The sequence below is a fragment of the Chiloscyllium plagiosum genome, unplaced genomic scaffold, assembly GCF_037043375.1.
Source record: "Chiloscyllium plagiosum isolate Xiang-an unplaced genomic scaffold, Cpla_swu_hap1 HiC_scaffold_2, whole genome shotgun sequence".
In the NCBI taxonomy this organism is placed as follows: Eukaryota; Metazoa; Chordata; class Chondrichthyes; order Orectolobiformes; family Hemiscylliidae; genus Chiloscyllium; species Chiloscyllium plagiosum.
In genome coordinates, this window is record NW_028270140.1 from 20026852 (window position 1) to 20052933 (window position 26082).

At 42.7% G+C, this 26082-nt stretch overlaps 1 protein-coding gene across 3 annotated transcripts in view; it reads right to left on the reverse strand.

The window, feature by feature from the left end:
- Positions 1 to 26082, reverse strand: part of LOC122565115 (UDP-glucuronosyltransferase 2A1) — a 112695-nt gene that overhangs the window by 72901 nt on the left and 13712 nt on the right. Inside the window, exon 1 of one of the 3 annotated variants that reach the window (XM_043720751.2) lies at positions 6986 to 7756. The exons of 1 other annotated variant lie outside the window; for it this stretch is intronic. In XM_043720751.2, the coding sequence (XP_043576686.1) occupies positions 6986 to 7700 (715 nt within the window). In that variant the 5' untranslated portion in view covers positions 7701 to 7756. Of the gene's footprint in view, positions 1 to 672; positions 1394 to 6985; positions 7757 to 26082 lie in introns of those variants that run through there. One more of the 3 variants, XM_043720785.2, reaches the window with a different exon arrangement.

Genomic DNA, 26082 nt, shown 5'->3' on the forward strand with positions numbered 1-26082 from the left:
CACTGATGGAGATGGAGAGGTCCAGGAAGGGGAGGGAGGTGTCAGAGATGGTCCAGGTAAATTTAAGGTCAGGGTGGAATGTGTTGGTGAAGTTGATGAATTGCTCAACCTCCTCGCGGGAGCACGAGGTGGCGCCAATGCAGTCATCAATGTAGCGGAGGAAGAGGTGGGGAGTGGTGCCGGCGTAATTACGGAAGATCAACTGCTCTACATAGCCAACAAAGAGACAGGCATAGCTGGGGCCCATACGTGTGCCTATCCACTCCACCCTCTCCTCCCTGACCTATCACCTTCATCTCCTTCCCCACTGACCTATTGTACTCTATGCTACTCTATCCCCACCCCCACCCTCCTCTAGCTTATCTCTCCACGCTTCAGTCTCTCTGCCTTTATTCCTGATGAAGGGCTTTTGCCCGAAACGTCGATTTTGCCTGTCCTCGGATGCTGCCTGAATTGCTGTGCTCTTCCAGCACCACTGATCCAGAATCTGGTTTCCAGCATCTGCAGTCATTGTTTTTACCTCGTTGATTTCTGGATTGTGCCCAGCCAGAAAATTGAGATGCAACACATTTAACATTAATGGATTTGGTGATGGTGATCCATTAGCAGCCAAAAGATTTATTTCCTGTGCACATTGCTGATTCAAGTCATTTAAATAATAGAGTAACTCACCCAACACTTCACTGTGATAGGAGTCTAAATCGCACCACAACTGATTGCTAATCCAACTATACATGAGAAAATAAAAGACATTCTGAATCCTCTCAATGAAGATCATCTTATCCGAAAGTTCTGACAGAGCCGCAGGGACATAGGAACAAGGGGCTGGGATTTGTCCACAGAGTCTCTCTGCTGAAAATCCTGGAGAAAGTCTCAGAGAATAGATGAAAGGGATTCCTAGCTTCACAGCCAGAAGGTCGCCGCAACTTTGTACAGGGTCAGTCAGCAGAACTTTAAACTTTACTTCTTTCAGCCTTTGCAGCAACTGTTTATTCCTTATCACGGCATCACAGATCTGTAAGTTCATGTTTTTTGTATTTTCCAGCGCTGCAAATAATCTTCTGTAACTGTCCAAGTATGATAAGTGAGGGTTCTCATAAATGAAGAATTCCAGAAGCCTTCCCCGGACATCATTGTAATCTTCACGGCTAAACGGTACTTGAAATACCTCAAATGTTATGGGCGAAGACTCAGAATAGTTTATGTACATTGTAGCTGCCTGTACAACCACCGTCACATTGTGACCTCTCTCAATCAGATTCTCAATGATGTTTTTTGCATTAATCCAGTGGCTGCCTTCTGCAGGCCAGACCAGAACACTCTCACTGGTAACCCTCTGGAGAAGGGCAAACACTACAAACAGATACCTGGACTGCATAATGTCCCATCTGCAATGGGCAAGTTGTCACTCCTTGAATTGTACCTTTGCACACACAAAGGGATATTGTTCCAATTGGGCAATAAGGTTTTGTTACGTTAAGACTTTAACCCACATTCTCCAAATGATTGCTCTGTGTTCTGCGTGGAAGTTCATGAATGGGTCTAAAGCCATCACGTGCAGTCCTGAAAAGTGATCCACCTCAGATTAACTTGGAATAATGAAGTACTTGAAAAATTGAGTAATATCTAATGTTTGCTGCTTGAAGAATCCATCATGCAAAAAGAACACAAATTATATTTCTCCACCGTGGTGAAGATAAAAAAAATGCATTGGCTGCCACATGATTAGTATAGTATATGAATAGGTGTTATGCTGGTGTTCATACTGTACATACAAAGTCAGACAGATAGAATCAAATAACAATGCCCCACAATTGTTGGCAGAAGTCAAACACTGTGGTGCTGGAAAAGCACAGCCGGTCAGACAGCATCCAAGAAGCAGGAGAGTCGAAGTTTCCAGCATAAGCACTTAATCAGGAATGGGGGCTGAGAGCTGAGAAATAAATGTGAGGGGTATGGGGGTAGGGGGAAGGTAGCTGGGAATGCCATAGGTTAATGAAGGTTGGGGGCTGATGGTGATACGTCAGAGAGGAGGGTGGAGCGATAGGTGGGAAGGAAGATGGACAGGTAGGACGATTCAAGAGGGTGGTGATGAGTTGGAGGGTTGGACTGAGGATAAATTGGGGGGAGATGTGGAAACTGGTGAAATCGACATTGATCCCATGTGGTTGGATGGTGCCAAGGCAAAATATGAGGTGTTCTTCCTCCAGGTGTAAGGTGGCTAGAATTTGGCGATGGAGGAGGCCAGGACTTGCATGTTCTTGGTGGAGTGAGAGGGAGAGTTGAAGTGTTCAGCCACAGGGCGGTAGGGTTGTTCAGTGCGTGTCCCCCAGAGATGTTCTCTGAAATGTTGATTACAGTCCACACCGACCCGCCGAAGCGCAACCCACCCATACCCTTACATTTACCCCTTACCTAACACTATGGGCAATTTAGCCTGGCCAATTCACCTGACCTGCACATCTTTGGACTGTGGGAGGAAACCGGAGCACCCGGAGGAAACCCACGCAGACACGGGGAGAATGTGCAAACTCCACACAGTCAGTCGCCTGAGTCAGGAATTGAACCCGGGTCTCTGGCGCTCTGAGGCAGCAGTGCTAACCACTGTGCCACCGTGCCGCACCGTGTTCTGCAAGTTGGCGTCCTGTTTCCCAGTGCAGAGGAGCACCACACTTTTTGACTGATCTCCAGCATCTGCAGTCCTCACATTCTCCTAACTGTTCGCAAAAGCCAACTTACTAACTATATCCAACTGGCCTATGTTTGAAAAACACACAATATTATATAAAACTCAGTGCTTGAATATTTACCAAATGATCCCAAGTTTGTGAGTAACAACCAATTTAACATTACCTGTGAGGCTCACCGTATGGCTCAGTTTGCTGGTACTAGAAAACACATCCACTCTAATGCAAGGCCCTAGTCTTTACAAATAGAAAGGGAATGTCCACACATTGCACCATTTTCAATGAATAGAAGTTTGGGGCCAGCCTTTCTCTCATCCATTCACTTTTGCAATGCCTTGATGAATCAAACAGAAATTGTGGAAAATCTGTGTGATTCTTCTTCCAAAACATGAACTCTGATCTCTCTCCACAGATATGTTGAGATTTTCCAGCGATGTCTGTTTTGTTTCAGATTTTCAGCAGCTGCAGTTCTTTCCATTTTTTCCCCTTGACTAATCAGAGTCAACTTGACTGGTTTGAATTTCAATGAAAGCTTGTCAGTTAACTGTTCCCTGGTACAAATTCCATGGCAACATTTGTAGTTTACTTGCCAGATGATCAGCCTCCTCTTCTTGTGAAGGTGAAGTTCAGAGATACCCTTGTGTGGAAGCAGGCCATTTAGCCCATCGAGTCCATTGCAACCCTCCAAAGAACGTCCCACCCAGACTCATGCCCCTATTCTATCCCTGTAACCCTGCATTTCCCATGGTGAGTTCACCTAACCTGCACGTTTTTGGACTGTGGAAAGAAACTGGAGCACCCGGAGGAAACCCACACAGACACAGGGAGAATGTGCAAATTCCACACAGACAGTGACCCAAGGGTGGAATTGAACCTGGGTCCCTGGCGCTGTGAGACAGCAGTGCTAACCACTGAGCCACCGTGCTGCCCCATTATTATTGCCTTTGAGTTTGGTATTCTTGTGAATCTGTTGTGATGAATTGAAGATTAAAAGGATCAACAGCCTCTCTCATTTGTACTGCAGTTCTGTATTAGAGTGGTGCTGGAAAAGCACAGTGGGTCAGGCAGCATTTGAAGAGCAGGAAAATTGATGTTTCGGGCAAAAGCCCTTCATCAGCTTTTCTAGCACCACTCTAATCTTGATTCTAATCTCCAGCATCTGCAGTACCCATCTCTGCCCTGCAGTTCTGCATTACCAAGTAACTATTTTTCTGTAACCAAACCTTATTTGATGTGGGCCTTTGTTTGCACTTCCTTACAACTTAGTTTACTAGTTTTTTATAAAAGACCAATTTCAGGTTTATCTCTCTCCTACCTGAATTTCAACCCCCTTCCTGCCAAGATAGTTTAAATCCTACCCAAAAGTACTAGCAAATCTTCCTGGGTGGATATTGGTTCCAGTTCTACTAAGGTGTAACTCATCATCCTCGTACAACTCCCATCTGCCCCAGAACCAGTCAAAGTTTGAATGCCTAAGAGATCTAAAGTCCTCTCCAAGGCACTGTTTCTGAATTTGTGTTCCTTTGATCTATCCTCTTATTTCTGTACTAAGTAGCTAGGAGTGATCCAGAGATCAGTGTATTTGAAGTCCTGCTTTACAACCTTTTTCCCAACTTAATAAAATCTGCTTTCCAAATCTCCTCCTTTTTTCTATCTACGTCATTGGTTCCCATGTGAGATATGACTTCTGGATTCTCAACCCCTGCCTCACTGCTGCACCATCAGAATGTCCTCCTGACTACTCAGTGACATCCTTGACTTTGGGAGCAGGGAGGAAACATCATCCTGGACTCACTCCCACAGCTACAAAAATGCCTTACCTATTAAATCCTCATTACTATTGCCCTTAAACTTTTCTTGCTCACAAACTGTGCAGCTGAACAACCCTGGTGTCACAGACTTGGCTCTGGCCACATTCTGAGGAACAATTGCCCTCATCACTATCCAAATCAAAATAGCAATTAGTGAATGAGATGACCTCAAGGAAGTTCAGCACCAATTGCCTGGTCTCCTAAACTATTCAGTGGTCACCTATTTCCTTTCTGCCTACACTCTTATTATGCACCCTAAAACATGTAATGTACACAATTTCCAATCTCCCAGATGTGCCATAGTGACTCCAGCCTTTGATCACATTCTGAAACTCAAAGCACAAATTTCTGCTGCTGCTGTCACTTTCTTGCTCCTTCCCACTACTCTTTAATTAATAATTTTCTTAATGATTTTTAACAGATGCATCTCCTCTACACCTCTTAATGTGCCTGGAGATGTTGCCTGAAGCGGTCTGCGAGAAGGCCTCCTCATGACTTGCCCCACCTGTCAATTTTCCTTCCCACCTATTCGCTCCACTCTCCTCTCCGACCTATCACCTTTACCTCCACCTCCATCCATCTATTGTACTCTCAGCTACATTCTCCCCAGTCCCACCCCTCTCCCATTTATCTCTCCACCCCCGAGCCTCCCAGCCTCATTCCTGATGAAGGGCTCCTGCCCGAAATGTCAATTTTCCTGCTCCTCAGATGCTGCCAGACCTCCTTTACAAGCAGAGCCAGTTTAATGTATAATTGGGAATAAAAGAAATGGCAGCAAAGTCAAATAATTACATCTTTCAAAATTCCACAGATTCTGGAATATTTACTACACTTTGGAAATTGGCAAATGTAATGTCATTTCTTAAGAAAGAAAAATAAAATGACAAACTGCAGGCCCAACATCAGTTGTAGGGAAGATGTTAGACTGCAAAATAAAGAATGCGATAGCTAGATATTTATAAAATAATTGTAAGATTAGCCAATTAATATGGATTTATGAAAGGGAAACCATGTTTAACAAAACTGTTAGAGCTTTTTGAGATTGCACCTAATGGAATAGATAAAGGGAAATGGTGTATGTGGTATATTTAGATTATCTGTAGGCTTTTGATAAGGACCGAAACAAATGTTTCGCAAACAAAATTAAAGTATGTGAGATTGGAGGAATAAACTGGTTAATAGATGAAAAATCAGACTAGGAATAATTGTCTTGTTTTCAGGTTGGCAAGTTGTAACTAGGGGTTACGTAAGGATTAGTGCTAAGGTCCCAGCTATTCATAATCTATAATCAATGATCAATGTGTGAGAGAAGCCACCTTTGCACCGAATGCAAAGATTCTTGTAAAGTAAACAACTAATTACATGTTATAAGAATTGACTGTACATTACTATAATAGAATGTTGGGAGTCATAAGTCTCTCTCCCACAGGCTCCTACTTTCCTCTTCCACCAATCATCACTGAGTCATCATTGTGAGTGGTGCTTTCTTCACTCAAAGAAATATTAAGACTCTTTCAGACCTATATATAATAGAAAATTCCAACTTGAATTATAATGGGCAGGTCTCCCCTTTGAACAAATCTCCACAAACAGCAGTCCTTTGTGGAATGTCTGTACCTGTAATTGTCAGATCTTACCCTAAAATCATAAAAACAAAGAACTCACACTTCAGGCACAGATCTCCCAAGAAGTTGTTGTGCATCAGGACCATACAGAAGTCCTGACATAGCTGACCCTGCAGCAACTGCTCAGACCACTGAAACTTTTAATAGGCACTCAGCCAGCATCTGGATTCTTGTGAAAGTAGCTCCATTCTGATTTTGAGTCAGAGAGAGTTCAAACCTAATAACTTAGAGTATTGAAAGATATTATTGGTCCTTACAGTCACTGGGTCAAAATCCTGGAATTCCCTGCCTAACCCCACTGTGGATGTACCCACAAGACCCGGCTGCAGCAGTTAAAATGGCATTTCACCACCATTGAGGTTCCCATCCCAAGACTGAATTTTTAAAAAACGTTCAATATTGAAAAACTTCTCCCAATTGCAGTTTCTTAAAATATTTCAGTGACTGCGAAAGGAGATTTTTAAAATTCTTAAAGACCAAACAAAGTGAACTCAGAAGTCCAACCCAGTCAATTAATCAGTTTCCACAATATCATGAGAGACAATTTTAACAAGCTTCCCTGAAATGTTATTTGCATCAAAACCAGAAATTTTTGGAAAAGCTCAGCAGGTCTGGCAGCATCTGCAGAAAGAAATCAGAGATATTTCTGTTTTTATTTGATTTATAGCTTCCATAGGTTTCTAAGTTATTTGCACCAGCAATTGATCACAAGAATTGGGAGAAACTCCAGAATGGATATGGTTAGAATAAGAATAATGATGTTTGTTTAAAAATACACAGATGGCACAATGTCTATCATATATGATAGTTCACAAGCAATAGTTCAAGCCATTGCCCATCAATAGAAATTGAACTAACTCACCTAATGCTTCACTGTAATACGAGTTCCAATCAGTCCACATGTGATAGCATATCCAATCATACATAGGAAAATTAAATACATTCTGAACTCTCTCAGTGAAGGTCATCTTATCTGAAAGCTCTGACAGAGTCGCAGGGACATAGGAAGGAGGAGCCGGGATTTGTCCACACAGCCTCTCTGCTGAAAATCCTGGAGAAAACCTGAGGGTGAAAATGAAAGGGATTCCCAGCTTCATAGCCAAAAGGTCACCACAATAATGTAAAGGATCAGCCAGCAGAACTTTAAACTTTGCTTCTTTCAGTTTTTGCAGCATCTTTTTGTTCATTATTATTCCATCACAGACCTGCCTGTTCAGTTTTGTCTCCTTCTCTATCAGCTCACTGAATCTTTTGTAACTACTCCAATAAGATAAGTAAGGTTTCTCGGAAGTGGAAAATTTCACGAATTCATTCAGAATGTCTCTGTACTCCTCACTGGTAAACGGTACCTCAAATACTTCAAATGACATGGGTGAGGGCTCAGAATAATTTACATAGAGTGAACTTGAATAAACAGCTACAGTCACATTATGGCCCCTCTCGATCAACTCCTCAATGACGTGTTTTAAATTAAGCCAGTGGCTGCCTTCTGCAGACCAGATTAGTACTTTCTCGCCATTAACCCTCTGGAGAAAGATGAACACTGAAAACAAATATTTAAGCTGCATGATGACCATCGGGTGTGATTCAGTGTTGTAGTTGCGCACTGACTACTTGAACCACACCTTTACGTACACACTGGAAAGTTGTTCCCTTAGTATGTGTCTGAACAAATCAGAGCAGATCCACTTACCAGGCCTCTTGGGAGATCAAGTTCAGCCCTGCAAAACAAAGTTCAAAACCTGGACTGGACTTTCAAATCTTGGAATTGGATGCAGATCATAAAAATATGTTACAGCACAAAATGGAGCAATTCAGCGAATTGTGGCTAAGCTAGCTGAATAACGTAGGTACCCACACTAATTCCACTTACAGCAACAGGTACATAGTCTTGCAGGTTACAGCTTCTCAGGTACAGATTCATGTTTCTGTTAAACAAGTTGAAGATATCTGCCTTCACCACCAGCAGATTCCAAGCACTCACCACCTTCTAAGTGGAAAAGCTGTTCCTAATGTTCCCTGTGATCCTCTTCCCAATCAGCTTAAAGCTATGCCCTCAGTAATTATCCTCTCCAGTAGGGGAAATAGGTCTTTCTTTTCCAAACTATTCAAGCCCCTCATCATTATGTAGACCTTAAATAAATTACCCCCCCCCCCATCCTCTATTATAAGGAAAATAACCCAATCCTATCTTCCCTCATAGCTGTAACTTTTAAGAAACATTCTTGAGTGCTTGTAAAGAAGGGAGCCAAAGTCTGTGATGAGTTCTTATGTGATTCAAATAGTGCAGGTTTTCACTTGATCAGCTTTGGCATGAGAAATCAGTTTAATTCATCTCCCTTGTGATTTACCCATTGTTATGCCCTGAGATTATGCAAAATGTAGATGATGACATTCTCAATGGAAGCTATAGAATTCGGAGACAAACAACCTTAATGGGTATCTCTCATTCTAAACTACATTCAGATGATTGACAGGTCATTCACTGATTGATGGTAAACATGATCAGTGGTGTTCCCTGGTATCTGAGGTGTATAACATATGTATTAATAATTGAATGTGATGATAGAATTAATGATCCAACTCCGCAGGTTACTTCTAGTCAGGATGTAGCATTTGTAAGGCAGGTGGGAGCAGAAGGGAGAGAGGGAGAGAGAGATTGAATGGGAAGAAATTATTGTTGGTGTAATTCAATGTAACAAAGTAGGAGAAAGTGAGGACTGCAGATGCTGGAGATCAGAGCTGAAAATGTGTTGCTGGAAAAGCGCAGCAGGTCAGGAAGCATCCAAGGAGCAGGAGAATCGACCTTTCGGGCATGAGCCCTTCTTCAGGAATGAGGAGAGTGTGCCAAGCAGGCTAAGATAAAAGGTAGGGAGGAGGGACTTAGGGGAGGGGCGTTGGGAATGAGATAGGTGGTAGGAGGTTAAGGTGAGGGTAATAGGCCGGAGTGGGGGTGGGGGCGGAGAGGTCAGGAAGAAGATTGCAGGTGAGGAAGGTGGTGCTGAGTTCGAGGGTTGGGATTGAGACAAGGTAGGGGGAGGGGAAATGAGGAAACTGGAGAAATCGGAGTTCATCCCTTGTGGTTGGAGGGTTCCTAGGCGGAAGATGAGGCGCGCTTCCTCCAGCCGTCGTGTTGCTATGGTCTGGCGATGCATTTTTCCCAGCAACACATTTTCAGCAATGTAACAAAGTGTCAAGTTGTCCATTTTTAACCAAAAACATCCAAGGTAAATGCAATATTTTCTTTCTTTGAGAGATTTTAGGTGGAGAGAAACAAAGGGATTTTGTGTCAAAGTACACAAAATCACTAGTCACCATCATTGGCAGTCCCTTGCAGACGAGGATGACTGTCTTCCACTCTCAGGGTGAGTCCTTAGGTGGCTGTATGGACTGATGCAGCTTCCATAGTCTATGTTACACTTGGGACAGCAGGTGGTCATGGGAAGGGACGGGTTGGGGATTGGTGTGGCAGTGCATTCCTTTTGCTGTTTCTGTCTGGCTTCCACTTTTTCCCAATGGCTAGTTTTGAGATGTTCAACAGCTGCCCGGATGCTCCTATTCCACTCTGGACAGTCTTGGACCAGTGATTCCCAGGTGTCTATGGGGATGCCGCACCTCACCAGTGAGGCCTTGAGGGTTTCACTGAAGCACTTCCTCTGTTCACCTGAAGCTCGGCTGCCATTTTGAAGCTGGGAGTAAAGGACCTGCTTCGGGAGTCTCATGTCGACCATGAGGGCAATGTACACAGCCTATTGTAGTCGATCAAGGGTGCTCAGTACTTTGATGCTGGAGATATTGGCTTGGTCAATGACGCTGGTGTTGGTGCGAGTTTCTTTGCAGTGGATTCACAGGAGCTTGTGCCTGTAGTGTTGGTGGTACTGTTCCAGTGCCTTGAAGTGTCTGCTGTCAACAGAGGGAGGGAACCACCACAGCACTATAAACCATGATCGTGGTGTTGGATCTGATGTTGTTATCTTCAAATATCCTTTTCCTCAGGTGGCTGAAGGCCGCACTAGCACATTGGGGGCAGTGCTAGATCTCATCATCAATAGCTGCTTTGGCTGACCAGTCACTCCCGAGGTATTGGAAGTGGTCAATGCTCTGTAAGGCCTCACCATAGACCTTGATTCACTCAACAATTCCAGACAAGGTTGATGGAGGACTTTTGTCTAGCTGCTGCATAGATCTAACAAGTAAAGAAAGCTAAGGCATGTTGGCCATTAATTCAATGGGTGAAACAATTTTCCACACCCAGGAGTGTTACTCTTTACTATCAAAAAGGTTGTGTATGCTGGACCAATTGCCCAAGATCATATTTCTATAACGGTAACAAGTGATATTGAAATTGAAAAGTGAGGACATGCTCTTCAATCCTATAGAATCTTGGCTATAAAACATTTGGCGAGGTAAAAACAATGACTGCAAATGCTGGAAGCCAGATTCTGGATTAGTGGTGCTGGAAAAGCACAGTAGTTCAGGCAGCATCCGAGGAGAAGTATTCCTGATAAAGGACTTTTGCCCGAAACGTCGATTTTACTGCTCCTCGGATGCTGCCTGAACTGCTGTGCTTTTCCAGCACCACTAATCCAGAATAAAACATTTGGCAAGTTTTTAACACCATTTTTACACCAAATTAGCTTTGGAAGGAGCAAGATGACGATTCGCCAGAATTATACCAGAGCCCAAAGAATTACATTTCACAGGCAGGGTGCAAAAAACTTTATTCAGGTAGGCTCACACTTAGATGACTGAAAGCTGATCTGAGTGAGATCCTGAAATAAAACAGGGATTCAAATGGAGTTGATAGAAAAGGTTTTCTCTGATGGAGAGTTTCAGAACAAGTGAGCATGATCTTAAAATGAGCGCTGAGTAATTTAGAAAGAAACAATTTTCCACACCCAGGAGTGTTACTCTTTACTATCAAAAAGGTTGTGTATGCTGGACCAATTGCCCAATATCATATTTCTATAACGGTAACAAGTGATATTGAATATAAGTAAGAAAAGGAGTTGCTGTATAGATCAGCCATGATCCATGAGAATGGTACAAAGAATCCAATTTTTATTGACACACCAGGAAAAACCTCCTACTTGGATGCATCACTGCTTATTATGTCAACTGCAGTGTCCAAGACCTCAAGAAATTACTGAGAGTTGTGATTGCAGCCTAGTCCTTTCCAAAAACCAGCTTTCCATCCATTGGCTCTGTCTACACTTCCCACTGCCTTGGGAAATCAGCCAACAGAATCAAAGACCCCTCACACCCCAGTTATACTCTCTTTCACTCTCTTCCGTTGGGCAGAAGATAGAAAAGTTTGAAAACATGTACCAACAAATTCAAGAACAGCTCCTTCCCTGCTGTTATCAAACTTTTGAATGGACCTCTTATTTATTAATGTTCATCTTTCTCTGCACCTATTCTCTAGGTGTAACACTATATTCTGTATTCTGTTCTATTATACTGATGTACTTCTGTGAGGTGTGATTTACCTGGATAGCATGCAAACCAATACTTTTCACTGTATCTCAGTACACGTGACAATAATAAATGAAATCAAACCAAATCAAATCAAATATTATTCCTACATTGCTATTTAGAAATTAAATTTCTTACTTATTATTCATTATGCTGTACTGTGGCATGTTAGAAAGTAGGATGTTATTTGAACTAAACATTATGTTGCATTAATGTGAAAAGAGCAGGGCTTTGTTCCATTAATTTGGAAACACCGATGTTGGACTGGCGTGGTTAAAAAAAATTACACAACACCGGGTTATAGTCCAACAGGTTTGTTGGGAAGCTCTAGCTTTCGGAGCGCCGCTCCTTCATCAGGTGATGAAATATATAATTTCAGTTACATCACACTGTAAACGTTTGCTATAAATTCTGTGTCTTACAATCTTATTCTCCACAACCACCTGATGAAGGAGCAGCGCTCCAAAAGCTAATGCTTCCAAATAAACCTGTTGGACTATAACCTGGTGTTGTGTGATTTTTAACTTTGTTACATGAAGGTGTTGTTAGAATTTTTTAAAGGGATTATTAGGTGTTCCTTGTGAATATAATGACACTATAGCTTAACTGACTGCCTATTCATCATTACAGTTAAGTCTCACAGAAACATTGAAACATTGAACAAAGGAACAGGAGTAGGCCATTCAAGCTTCAATTCTGCTCCACCGTTCAATATGACCACAGCTGACCATCCGACTCAGTACTCTGTTCACACTTTCTCCCCATACCCTTTGATCCTTTCAGCCCTAAGAACTATAATTAATGACAAGCATTCAATGTTTGGCCTCAACCACTTTCTGTAGCAGAGAATTCCACAGTCTCACCACTCTTTGAGAATTCCTCTTCACCTCAACCATAAATGACCTGTCCCATATCCTTAGACTGGGACCCCTGGTTCTGGACTCACCAGTCATCAGGAACATCCTCTCTGCATTTACTCTGACTAGTCCTGTTAGAATTTTATACATTCTGTGAAATTCCGTCTCATTCTTCTAAACGCCAGTGAATACAGTCCTAATGGATCCAATAAATCTTCATACCTTAGTCTCGCCATCCTAGGAATCAGTCTGGCGTCATACAAACACACAATTCCTGTCTCGTCTTATAAAGGTTTTGGAGAAAATAAATTAGGTAATCTCAACCTAATCCCAATATGCATGGGAACACATGATAATCTATTATTTGGTAACATTTTGAAGGTTTAATTGTAGAAGGATCGCAAAAGCAGTAGAAAATTTCATGCAGGTGCAAATACTAGACACAGAAAACATCACATTAATCAAGTGCTTCATCTTTCTTGGAAATAATCAAACATAATTATGGTATATTTCTTATATTTATTGTACTCTCCTGTATTACAACAATACAATCAATGAAGGCCAGTTTTGTGAATCACTTCATGTCCGTTTCAAAAGAATTCTGAGCCATGTAAAAGTGGTATCTTGCACAAATTTAATAAAAAAGACCAATAGTCAAATTTGCAGCAGGAAGAAACTATCATAGCCATTCAATTTTTTTAGGTGAAAAAATACTACAAAAGCTAAATATAATGGGACTTCAAGCTTTGAAGAAGATCTGTCATTACTATTGTTTGCTTGCTATGTGTATGAATGAATATCTAACAACAAAAAGCGAATTATAGATCTGTCAGTAGAAAAGGAAGTTTCATTCTTCATATCACCATTTGATAATGCAAGCTAAATTAGCCAATTAGTTTGCAAATAATAGTACTGATAAAAATGGAAAGAACTGCGGATGCTGTAAATCAGAAACAAAAACAGAAGTTGCTGGAAAAACTCAGCAGGTCTGGCAGCATCTGAGAAGAGAAATCAAAGTTAATATTTCGGGTCCGGTGAGGAAGGGTCACCAAACCCAAAACGTTAACAGTACTGATAAGACTTGCAATATCAATTATTACATCTTTTTGCCACTTATTCTTACTGCTGAGCTCGGTAATTCCACCATCAGTAGGATTAATTGGAAGCTCTATCCGAAGGACAGTGTAGCCATCATCAGCTGAATGCCCCTTTCTTTACTGAATGATTCTGTTGTAGACAGGCAGTAGGCTGGAAGCAAGCCAGGCAGCATCAGGAGATGGAGAAGTCAATGCTCCAGGTGAAAGGCTTCTTCAGGAATGCGGGTGGTTGGTGGAGGGGGAGCTGCAGATGAAGTGAGTGGCAGGGGCAGGGTGATGAAGTGGGGATAGGTAGAGGATATGACCTGGTTGATCAATGGGAAGAATAAATGACCTGGTGGCAGGGAGCAGTGGAAGGGAGGGGGATTGGCTGGGAAGGGAGTTGGGGAATGGGGTGGGAGGTTATTTGAAATTGGAGAACTCAATGTTAGTCCTCTGGGCAGTAGTCTGCCCAGGTGGAAGATGAGGCGTTGTCCCTCCAATTTGTGCTGTGTACCGTTTTGGCACTGGAGACCAGACAGTTACCCCATGGATATCCTCCAGTCTTAGAGCAGCACTATGAAAGCCAGTCCCTGATCAGTTAATCAGTTGCTCTTATGTCATGTAGTGCTTGAGACATCTCCTACACCTTTTCAACAGCATGGACTATGCCCCATGGTCATAAAGCAGCAGAGATGCTCTCCTCAAGCACAAAGAGCTTGATACTAATACAGAGCCAACTGTGACTCAGGCTGTACGCAAAGCATGACCAGCCAATTGGATGGTGCCGAAATGGAGCTGCCTTGCTCTAGAGAATGTAGAGGAAAGTTAAGAGGCAACCACATTACTGCAGATCTGAACTCACAAATAGGCCAGAATTCCATCCTGAAAAAGCGTTCCTGAACCAGGTGGATTTTTATGAAAATTGACAGTGGTTCTGGGGTCACCATCCAGATCTTATTGAATTCAAACTTCACCAGCTGCTATGGTGAGATTCAAACCCTTGTTCCAGAACATTAGTCTAGTGTTCTAGATTACTACTCAGTGAATGGTATTGGCAGTACCCCATTACCTCTTACTATTTGAACTCATATGTGGGAATAATGTGCGTTTCAAGAACTTGGGATGTCCAGAAAAACTTTACAGCCTTTAAAGTACATTTATTGTGTATTTACAATTGAAATGTGGCAACCAATTAGCCTATGGCAAGGTCCCACAAATAATGATGAATTAATGACCAGATAAGCCATTTTACAATGTCAGACATCGGATAAATATTGGCCAGGGCACCACGGTGAACTGCCATTCTTCTCTGATAACTGCTCTGGAGTTGTTTAAGTATACTTACAAGGAGATGAGGTTTTGCTTTAACAATGAGTGGAGTTTGCACATTCTCCCCATGTCTGCGTGGGTTTCCTCCAGGTGCTCCGGTTTCCTCCCACAATCCAAAAATGTGCAGGTTAGGTGAATTGGCCATTCTAAATTGCCCGTAGTGTTAGGTGAAGGGGTAAATGTAGGAGTATGGGTCTGGGTGGTATACGCTTCGGCGGGTCGGTGTGGACTTGTTGGGCCGAAGGGCCTGTTTCCACACTAAGTAATCTAATCTAATTCATCACAAGTATAATATTCCAATAGTCCCTCAATTGATTATGTGCTTAAGTGTTGTTATGGCCTAGGCCAGACCACTCAAAACATACTTAAGCAGGCAGCCCTAGACCTAACTTTGCAATTTGTTTTGGTAAGTGTACAGTGAAAATTACTCGGAGTAAGATAGCTAGGTTAACTATTGGATTTTAAAACAGGCAAAAACGTTATTCACAAAATTATGCAATGAAACACAAAGAACAGAATAAAGAACCCCTACAGAACTCAATCTATCCAGCTAGACTTAATTATGCTGTTCCGAATACACACAACAGTCCAAAGAAGCAAACTCCCTTTAAAACCCAATATAAATCCAGGAGGGATAGAAAGGGAGGCAAGAGAGGAGGGAGAGTGGCGTTTTTGATAAGAGATAGCATTACAGCTGTGCTGAGGGAGGATATTCCCAGAAATACATCCAGAGAAGTTATTTGGGTGGAACTGAGAAATAAGAAAGGGATGATCACCTTATTGGGATTGTATTATACACCCCCTAATAGTCAGAGGGAGATTGAGAAACAAATTTGTAAGGAGATCTCAGCTATCTGTAAGAATAATAGGGTGGTTATGGTAGGGGATTTTAACTTTCCACACATAGACTGGGACTGCCATAGTGTTAAGGGTTTAGTTGGAGAGGAATTTGTTAAGTGTGTACAAGAAAATTTTCTGATTCAATCTGTGGATGTACCTACTAGAGAAGGTGCAAAACTTGACCTACTCTTGGGAAATAAAGCAGCACAGATGACTGAGGTGTCAATGGGGGAGCACTTTGGGGCCAGCAAACATAATTCTATTAGATTTAAAATAGTGATGGAAAAGGATAGACCAGATCTAAATGGTGAAGTTCTAAATTGGAGAAAGGCCAATTTTGACAGTATTAGGCAAGAACTTTCAAAAGCTGATTGGGGGCAAACGTTCGCAGGTAAAGGGACGGCTGGAAAATGGGAAGCCTTCAGAAATGAGATAACGAGATTCCAGAGAAAGTATATTCTTATTAGGGTGAAAGGAAAGGCTGGTAGGTATAGTGTTTGGTTAAGGAAAAGAAGGAAGTCTATGTCAGGTATAGACAGGATAGATCGAGTGAATCCTTAGAAGAGTATAAAGGCAGTAGGAGTATACTTAAGAGGGAAATCAGGAGGGCAAAAAAGGGGACATGAGATAGCTTTGGCAATCCAAAGGGTTTTACAAATACATTAAGGACAAAAGGGTAACTAGGGAGAGAATAGGGCCCCTTAAAGATCAGCAAGTTGGCCTTTGTGTGGAGCCGCAGAAAATGGGGGAGATACTAAACAAGTATTTTGCATCATTATTTACTGTGGAAAAGGACATGGAAGATGTAGAATGTAGGGAAATAGATGGTGACATCTTGAAAAATGTCCAGATTACAGAGGAGGATGTGCTGGATATCTTGAAATGCATAAAAGTGGATAAATGCCCAGGACCTGATCAGGTGTACCCTAGAACTCTGTGGGAAGCTAGAGAAGTGATTGCTGGGCTTCTTGCTGAGATATTTATATCATTGTTAGTCACAGGTGAGGTGCCAGAAGACTGGAGGTTGACTAACGTGGTGCCACTGTTTAAGAAGGGTGGTAAGGACAAGCCAGGGAACTATAGACCAATGAGCCTGACCTTACTGGTGGGCAAGTTGTTGGAGGGAATCCTGAGGGACAGAATATACATGTATTTGGAAAGGCAAGGACTGATTAGGGATAGTCAACATGGCTTTGTGCGTGGGAAATCATGTCTCACAACTTGATCGAGTTTTTTGAAGTAGTAATAAAGAGGATTGATGAGGACAGAGCAGTAGATGTGATCTATATGGACTTCAGTAAGGCGTTTGACAAGGTTCCCCATGGGCGACTGATTAGCAAGGTTAGATCTCATGGAATACAGGGAGAACTAGCCGTTTGGATACAGAACTGGCTCAAAGATGTAAGACAGAAGGTGGTGGTGGAAGGTTGTTTTTCAGACTGGAGGCCTGTGACCAGTGGAGTGCCACAAGGATCGGTGCTGGGTCCTCTACTTTTTGTCATTTACATAAATGATTTGGATGTGAGCATAAGAGGTACAGTTAGTAAGTTTGCAGATGACACCAAAATTGGAGGTTTAGTGGACAGTGAAGAAGGTTACCTCAGATTACAACAGGATCTTGATCAGATGGGCCAATGGACTGAGAAGTGGCAGATGGAGTTTAATTCAGATAAATACAAGGTGCTGCATTTTGGGAAATCAAATCTTAGCAGGACTTATACACTTAATGATAAGGTCCTAGGGAGCGTTGCTGAACAAAGAGACCTTGGAGTGCAGGTTCATAGCTCCTTGAAAGTGGAATCGCAGGTAGATAGGATAGTGAAGGCGGCGTTTAGTATGCTTTCCTTTATCGGTCAGAGTATTGAGTACAGGAGTTGGGAGGTCATTCTGCGGCTGTACAGGACATTGGTTAGGGCACTGTTGGAATATTGCGTGCAATTCTGGTCTCCTTCCTATCGGAAAGAAGTTGTGAAACTTGAAAAGGTTCAGGAAAGATTTACAAGGATGTTGCTATGGTTAGAGGATTTGAGTTATAAGGAGAGGCTGAACAGGCTGAGGTTGTTTTCCCTGGAGCGTCGGAGGCTGAGGGGTGATCTTATAGAGGTTTACAAAATTATGAGGGGCATGGATAGGGTAAATAGACAAAGTCTTTTCCCTAGGGTCGGGAAGGCCAGAACTAGAGGGCGGAGGTTTAGGATGAGAGGGGAAAGATATAAAAGAGACCTGAGGGGCATCGTTTTCACACAGAGGGTGGTACGTGTTTGGAATGAGCTGCCAGAGGAAGTAGTGAAAGCTGGTACAATTGCAGCATTTAAGAGGCATTTGGATGGGTATATGAATAGGAAGGGTTTGGAGGGATATGGGCCGGGTGCTGGCAGGTGTGACTAGATTGGGTTGGGACATCTGGTCGGCATGGACGGGTTGGACCGAAGGGTCTGTTTCCGTGCTGTACATCTCTATGAGTCCTTGACTGTATGACTCCTTGAGCCAGGGAACAGTTTTTAGAAAAAAAGGGACTAGCTTTGTGACACCTCCCCCCTTAGAAAAAATGAACCATCAATACCAAAAGATGGCTCCATTTTTAACCCTTCAAAACCCGATTAGTAATCTGAATGGACTCAAACTCTAACATTTGCCTGCACATAATGTGTTTTTGTTTACGCCACTGTTTACCTATTATTTACTTATCTATGCTACTTAACTGTGATCTGCCTGTATTGCTCGCTAGACAAAGCTTTTACCTGTGCCTTGGTATGTGACAATAAATTCAATTCAATTCAACTATAAAAATGCAAACATGCACAACCCCATGCAAATTCAGACCACAGCACACCCACCGAACGCCTCCCATATCTCACTCAAGTCTTGATAATGCATCGGCTATCATGTTTTCGCGACCTGCCACATGCACAATTGTCAAATTGAATGGCTGCAGCAACAAACTCCATCTAAACAGTCTGGCATTTTTGTCCTTAAATTTTTCCACAAATGTCAATGGCTTGTGATCAGTGTATGCGATTATCTCAGATGCATTGCTGGAAGTGTAAACACTGAAATATTGTAATGCCAACACCAAGCTTAAAGTCTCTTTCTCCACTGTTAAATATTTCTGTTGATGAACGTTGAACTTCCCGGAAAAATATCCGATGGGTCTTTCTATCCCTTAATCACCCTCCTGCAGGAGCACCGCACCGACACCCGCATCGATAGCCACCTTGAAAGGCTTTGTATATTCTGGTGTGGCTAATATTGGGGCAATGGTTAACACAGTTTTTAGGCTGTCAAATGCCTTTCGATGGTCTGCTGTCCACTGAAACTTCTTTCCCTTTTTTAACAATTCGGTGGGTGGAGCAGACACACTACTAAAGTTCAGCACAAAAATCCACGCAACCCCAGGAACTGTAGGTTTACCACCAAGCCTGCCTTCTGAAGTTGTTCGAACAAGTACGATAAATGGTGTAAATGTTCCTTAACTAAGTGACTAAAAATCACCAGGTCATCAATGTATACCACACAGTTGGGTAATCTGACAATGACCTTATTAGTCAGTCTCTGAAATGTAGCTGGAGCATGTTTCATAACAAATGGCATGACTTTGAACTGATATAGTCCATTTGGTGTTATGGAAGCTGAAATTGCCTTTGCTCTCTCCGACAGAGGTATTGCCAGTAGCCCCTGAGCAAGTCCAACTGAGAAATGTAAGTTGCTTGTCCCACTTTTTCAACACAGTCCTCCAGCCGTGGAATTGGATATGCATCAGTCTTTGTAACAGCGTTGTCTTTGCAATAGTCCACACATAACCGTTGGGTACCATCTGGTTTAGGCACCATGACTATGGGTGAGCTCCAGTCACTGTAACTCACTTCAATTATACCATCTTGGAGCATGCACTCTATCTCCTTCTGAACCTGTGCCAACTTTAGAGGGTTATGCCTATAAGGATGTTGCTTAATCGGAACAGCATCTCCTATACCTACATCATGCACAAATAGGTTCATACTTCCCAGTTTATTACTGCATATCTCCTCATGTGATAGTAATAATAACTGTTTCAGGTCATTTCGATTTTCTTGTGGAAGGTAACTCAATAATTTATCCCAATTTTTGACAACTTCTTCATTGTCCAATTTGATTTGAGGAAAGTCCAATTCAGAATCCTCTGAGCCTGGTTCTTCCTTCTGTGTTTCTCCTCTTGCTTTCCTTCCCTATCAAAATACCTTTTGAGTATATTCACGTGACACACTCTGAGATTTCTTCCTGTCTGGAGTCCTTATCAAGTAGTTCACCTCACTCAATTTGATATGGTCCACTAAACCTTGCTTCTAGAGGCTCACCTGTTACTGGAAGTAACACCAATACCTTATCCCCAATTGCAAAATTATGAATTTCTGATTTCTTATCCGCTTCTTGTTTCATTGTATGCTGTGATAATTTTAAATGCCAGCTCTCCAGCTCTATTTAATCATTCTCTAAAATATGACACATAGTCCAAATGGGTGGTCTCTGAATTCTGACTTATTAATTTCTCCTTAACCAGTTTTAATGGGCTTCTTACTTCATGCCCAAAAAGTAATTCAAATGGACTGAATTTGCTCGATTCATTCGGTGCATCTCTGATCACAAAAAGTACAAACGGAACTCCCTTATCCCAAATAATCTGGATAATCCTGACCGTAAGCCCTTAACATGGTCTTCAGTGTTTGATCCCATCTCTCTACGCTCCCTGCGATTCTGGATGGTACACAGTAGATTTGATTTGCTTTATTCCCAAGTTATCCATACCCTCCTTGAATAGTTTGGATGTGAAGTTTGATCCTTGATCTGACTGGATCGCTATTGGTAGTATGTATCTAGTAAAATATTTAAGTAATTCTTCTACAACCCTTTCAGCTGTGATGTTACATAATGGGATTGCTTCTGGAAATCTAGTTGACACATCCATTATTGTTAATAAATACTTATTCCCACTTTGTTTGAGGTAGGGGACCTACGCAATCAATCAAGACTCTTGTGAAAGGTTCCTCAAATGCAGGAATAGGTATTAAAGATGCAGGTTTTATTACTGCCTGTGGTTTTCCAATTAGCTGACACGTCTGGCAAAATTCAACGACATCTTTGTGTAGTCCAGGCCAGTAAAAATGTCATTGTATTTTAGCCTGTGTTTTCCTCACCCCTAAATGACCTTCAAGTGGTAGCTCATGTGCCACTCGCAACACCTCCTTTCTATACCCGACTGGCAAAACAATTTGGTGAACTTCTGCCCATTTCTTGTCTGCTTGAATGTGTGATCGTCTCCATTTCCTCATTAAGACATCATTTGTTAAATAATAACACACAGGAATGCATTCACTTTCTTTCTCAGTACAGTAAATGCCTTTTGATAAACCTGTTTTAACTCCTTGTCTTTCTGCTGTAATTCAATCAGCTTAGCAGAGCTAAATATACTGGCATGTTTACCTATTTGCTCCTGCACTGTCCCACTTATCTGATCAAAGTAAGTTTCGGATAACACTATGTCAGCTTGCTTATCTGTGCCTTTTGATCTCTCCTGCTTCAACTTTTGCCTCTATGATCTTGCAATCACACAATCAGAGAAACCTCCTGGTTAAACATTCTCCAACTCTTCAGTTGCCTGCGTCTCCACTGGTTTTTCAACTAGAGTAGGTAGCACGGGAGTGTGGAGCTGGATAAGTACAGCAGGTCAGGCAGCATCTGAGGAGCAGGAAAATCAACATTTCGGCAGGAGCCCTTCATCAGGAATGAGGCTGGGACCTTCGGGGGTGTAGAAATAAACAGGAGGGGGTGGGGATGAGGTAGCTGAGAGTGCAATAGGTCGGGGTAAAGGTGATAGGTCAGAGAGGAGGATGGAGCAGATAGGTGGGAATGAAGATTGACCGGTGGGACAGGTCATCAGGACAGTGCTGAGCTGGAAGGTTGGAACTGGGGTAAGGTGGGGGGAGGGGAAATGAGGAAACTGGTGAAGTTCACATTGATGCCCTGCAGTTGAAGGGTCCCGAGGTGGAAATGAGGCATTCTTCCTTCAGGTGTCAGGTGGTGAGGGAGCAGCGAAGGAGGAGGCCCAGGACCTGCATGCCTTCGGCAGAGTGGAAGGGGGAGTTGAAATGTTCAGCCACGGAGCAGTGGGGTTGATTGATGCGGGTGCCCCAGAGATGTTCTCTGAAGCGCTCTGGGAGAAGGCATCCAGTCTCTCCAATGTAGAGGAGACTGCATTGGGAGTAATGGATACAGTAAATGACATTTGTGGAAGTGCAGGTGAAACTTTGATGGGTGTGGAAGGCTCCTTTGGGGCCTTGGATAGTGGTGGGGAGGGAGGTGTGGGCACAGGTTTTGCAATTTCTGCAGTGGCAGGGGAAGCTGCCAATAGGGCAGGGTGGGTTTTTATGGGGCGTGGACCTGACCAGATAGTCATGGAAGAACATTTTTTGTGGAAAATGGATATGGGTAGGGAAGAAACTATATCGCTGGTGGTGGGGTCCATTTGTAGGTAGCGGGAATGTTGGCAGATGATGCAATTTATGCAGAGGTTGGTGGGGTGGAAATGAGGACCAGAGGGGTTATGTCCTTGTTGCGGTTAGAGGGGTGGGGTTTGAGGGCAGAGGTGCAGGATGTGGTTGAGATGTGTTGGAGGGCATCTTCAACCATATGGGAGGGGAAATTTTGGTCTTTAAAGAAGGAGGCCATCTGGTGTCTTCTGTGGTGGAACCGGTCGTCCTGGGAGAAAACTGGATGCCTTCTCGCAGAGTGCTTCAGAGAACATCTCCGGGACACTCGCACCAATCAACCACACCACTCTGTGGCTGAACAATTCAACTCCCCCTCCCACTCTGCCAAGGAATGCAGGTCCTGGGCCTCCTCCATCACCACTCCCTTACCACCTGGCACCTGGAGGAAGAACGCCTCATCTCCACCTCAGGATCCTTCAACCTCAGGGCATCAATGTGGACTTCACGAGTTTCCTCATTTCCCCATCCCCCACCTTACCCCAGTTCCATCTTTCCAGCTCAGCACCGTCCTCGTGGCCTGTCCCACCTATCCACTCCATCCACTTCTCAGACCTATCACCTTTACCCAACCCCCCCATCCATCTATTGCACTCTCAGCTATCTTCTCCCCAGACGCAACCCCCTCCCATTTATCTCTCCATCCCCGAGGCTCCCAGCCTCATTTTTGATGAAGGGTTCCTGCCCAAAATGTTGATTCACCTATTCCTCGGATGCAGCCTGACCTGCTGTACTTTTCCAGCACCACACTCTCTGATCTCCAGCATCTGCAGTTCTCACTTTCTCCTATAGTAGGCAGCACGCCTACCGATGAATCAACTATATCACTTGCAAGGAAAAATTGTATTCCTGGAGCTGACAGTTTGTCCAGTACTCTTACCACAAATTCTCCATTCTTCTCTGGACTCTCCAGCCTCACTTTACATAACTGAGCACTTTTTGTCTCACCATGAATTCCTGTTACCAGTTCCTTTTCTGGCAATAATCCCTCAGGAGTGCATACCTCCTCATCCTTCAGCTTTGCAGACTGAGAGGATCCTGTGTCCCTTAATATTGTAACATCCTGACCTATGTGAATAAACTTTACCCTTGCAGGTATATTTTTTTAAGCAGATCTAGCACTTGCTCCTTAATCAACCTCTGATCATCTTGTGCACTCTGAGGCAGATGTCTAACTTCCCTTGTGTCTTTTGTTACTAGTCCAACAAAACTTCCAGGCTTGTTTGGTTTTCCTACATCTGGCTTTCTCCTAGTCCACCAAACATTGTGATTTTGTGTGGCCCACTTTATTACAATGAAAACACTGGAGCTTTTTAATGTCTTTGTCCCCCTCAAGGGTTTCTTTTTACCCTGTGGTAAGTTCTCCTTATGATCTTCACCGAGATCTACCTTTCCATTTCCACGTGAGGATTTCTCTTGGCCCCAGTTAGTATCCCTCATGGACTGAAATTGATTCTGGAAGCCAAACTGTGTTTTATGGACCAGCTCACAATTATCAGCCACTTCAGCTACTAACCTTGCTGTTTTAACTCTCTGCTCTTCCACATGAGTTTGCACTACTTCAGGCAGTGAATTTTTGAATTCCTCCAAAATAATTACCTAAGGGCATCATCAGTTTGCTCATTTTTTAAAACTCTTATCCATCTATCAAAATTACTCTGTTTGATCCTTTCAAACTCAACATAGGTTTGACCAGGGTCCCTCCTTAGATTGCTGAAACATTGTCTATAGGCTTCTAGTGTAGGCTCATATGCATTTAACATGGCTTTTTTCACCTCCTGATACGCCCCAGATACCTCCTCTGATAGGAATTGAATATCTCACTAGCCCTACCTACAAATTTCATTGGATCAACAAAATCCACATTGCCACTGGCCACTGCATTTGTTTAGCTTGCTCATCCTCCCTCTCTTCCTCACTAAGCCTTTCCTCAGCCTTTATCTCCAGTCTTTTACACTGACTTTCCTTTTTAAGTGTTAGTTTTTGAAGTTCAAAAGCTCTGTCTTGTTCTCTCTCTTCTGCTGCTCTTTTTCTCTCGGTTCTGCTGCTCTCTCTCTTTCTCTCTGTTCCACTTTTAATCGTAACTCAAACTATTTCATTTCTGCTGCCCTTTCCTTACCTCTCGCCTCTAACTCAAGCTGCTTCATTTGCAATTGAATTGTCATCATCTCTATCGATTCTGATGGTTTCTCCAGCAAGTTTAAATGTTGGGCTACTGCTGTAATTATCTCTCCTTTCCCCACAGAAGCAGGCAATTCCAATTCCAGCTTCTCTGCTAATTCTTGCGACTTGGTCTTATTCACTTATTGCAAAACCTCCAAAGTCACCTCATCCACATCCAGAAAACCTTTGGTGACTGAAAGAGCCATTACTATCTCAAGCTTTGTCTACCCAACCAAACTAACACCAGACCTGAAGAAGGGCTTATGCCCGAAACGTCAATTCTCCTGTTCCCTGGATGCTGCCTGACCTGCTGCGCTTTTCCAGCAACACATTTTCAGCTCTAACACCAGAAATAAAGACACTAGCACTTATCACTCGCTGTGTAAAATCCTGCAAAGAGCCCTCAATCTGTTACAGACTAGGCCAGACCACTCAAAAACATTCTTAAGCAGGCAGCCCTAGACCTAACTTTGCATTTGTTTCAGTAAGTGTGCAGTGTCTAGAACAGGATTTGCATTCTCAATGTTCTCAAGGGAAATAGAGCGAATGCTAAACCAGACTTTGAGGGACTTTGATTCTATGGCTGGGATAAAGTTGGTTGAGTCTGAGCCTGACACCAAGGAACACTGACAGGTTGGTCAAAAGATGTTATAAGTTAGTTTAATGTGAATTTGAGTGTATCAGCAAATATATTTGATTGCCATACAGCCATAGGACGATTTACTAACATGGTTTTAACAGAACTACTCAATCATTTTAACATTTAAAGAATTTAATGTTTTCAAAATTGACATGTCAGCATTTCTTCCTCTAAAACATTGTCCAAAAGAATGTTGACTGTTGTTTCATGAGAAACTGTGACCAGATGATCGTGAACATTCCTGCACCGACATTGATCACTATCGCTCTCTAAACAATCATTTTGAGAGGGCTGTGTTTTAACTCCTAATAGTAACTTGTACCAGAGGATTTTCTTCCATAAGATTCGCAGTTAAAATTAAGCCATGAAAGATTCACAAATGAGTTATTGGCTGGAATGTCTGGCATATTCGTTGCTCAGAGCCTGTAAAATCTGGTGTAAAACTAAATGCTGAGGGGTCTCACAAATGCAATACACCAAAATTATCTCAATCATTTGCATTTGATTAATATTAGCCTTAATATTAGCCCTGTCCTTAAATTACAATGGCCAATCAAAGTCTACAGAATAGAATGAAACTGGACTGACCACCTGACATTGACTTAAGCAAACATAGCCATGTTAATTCTTGAAGATCTTCCTCATTAATGTCTAATGGCGTGGATCAAAATTGGCAAACCACAGACTAGCCAAGCAAAAGTCTCACAGACATACAGAATCACAATGCCCCCTTTAAATCACTATCATCATCCCTCGGTATATTCTGTCTTATCAGCAGGACAGACCTACCAGAAGTGACAGCAGAGTTGGGAAGGAATTGCCTTTGGAGTCTTCAGTATTAACTGTGCACCTTGTGAAACCTCCTGATATCAGGTCAAACGTGGGTAAGGACTCCTCCTGTTGATTACCATTTGCCATGCCCCCTCTGCTCATGTACCATACTGCTCCATGTTGAACATCACTTGCAGGGGGCATTGAGGGCTAAGGGCATAGAATGTGCTCTGGCATTCAATGCCTATCACCAACAGTGACTTGGTATCACCACTACTGACTGA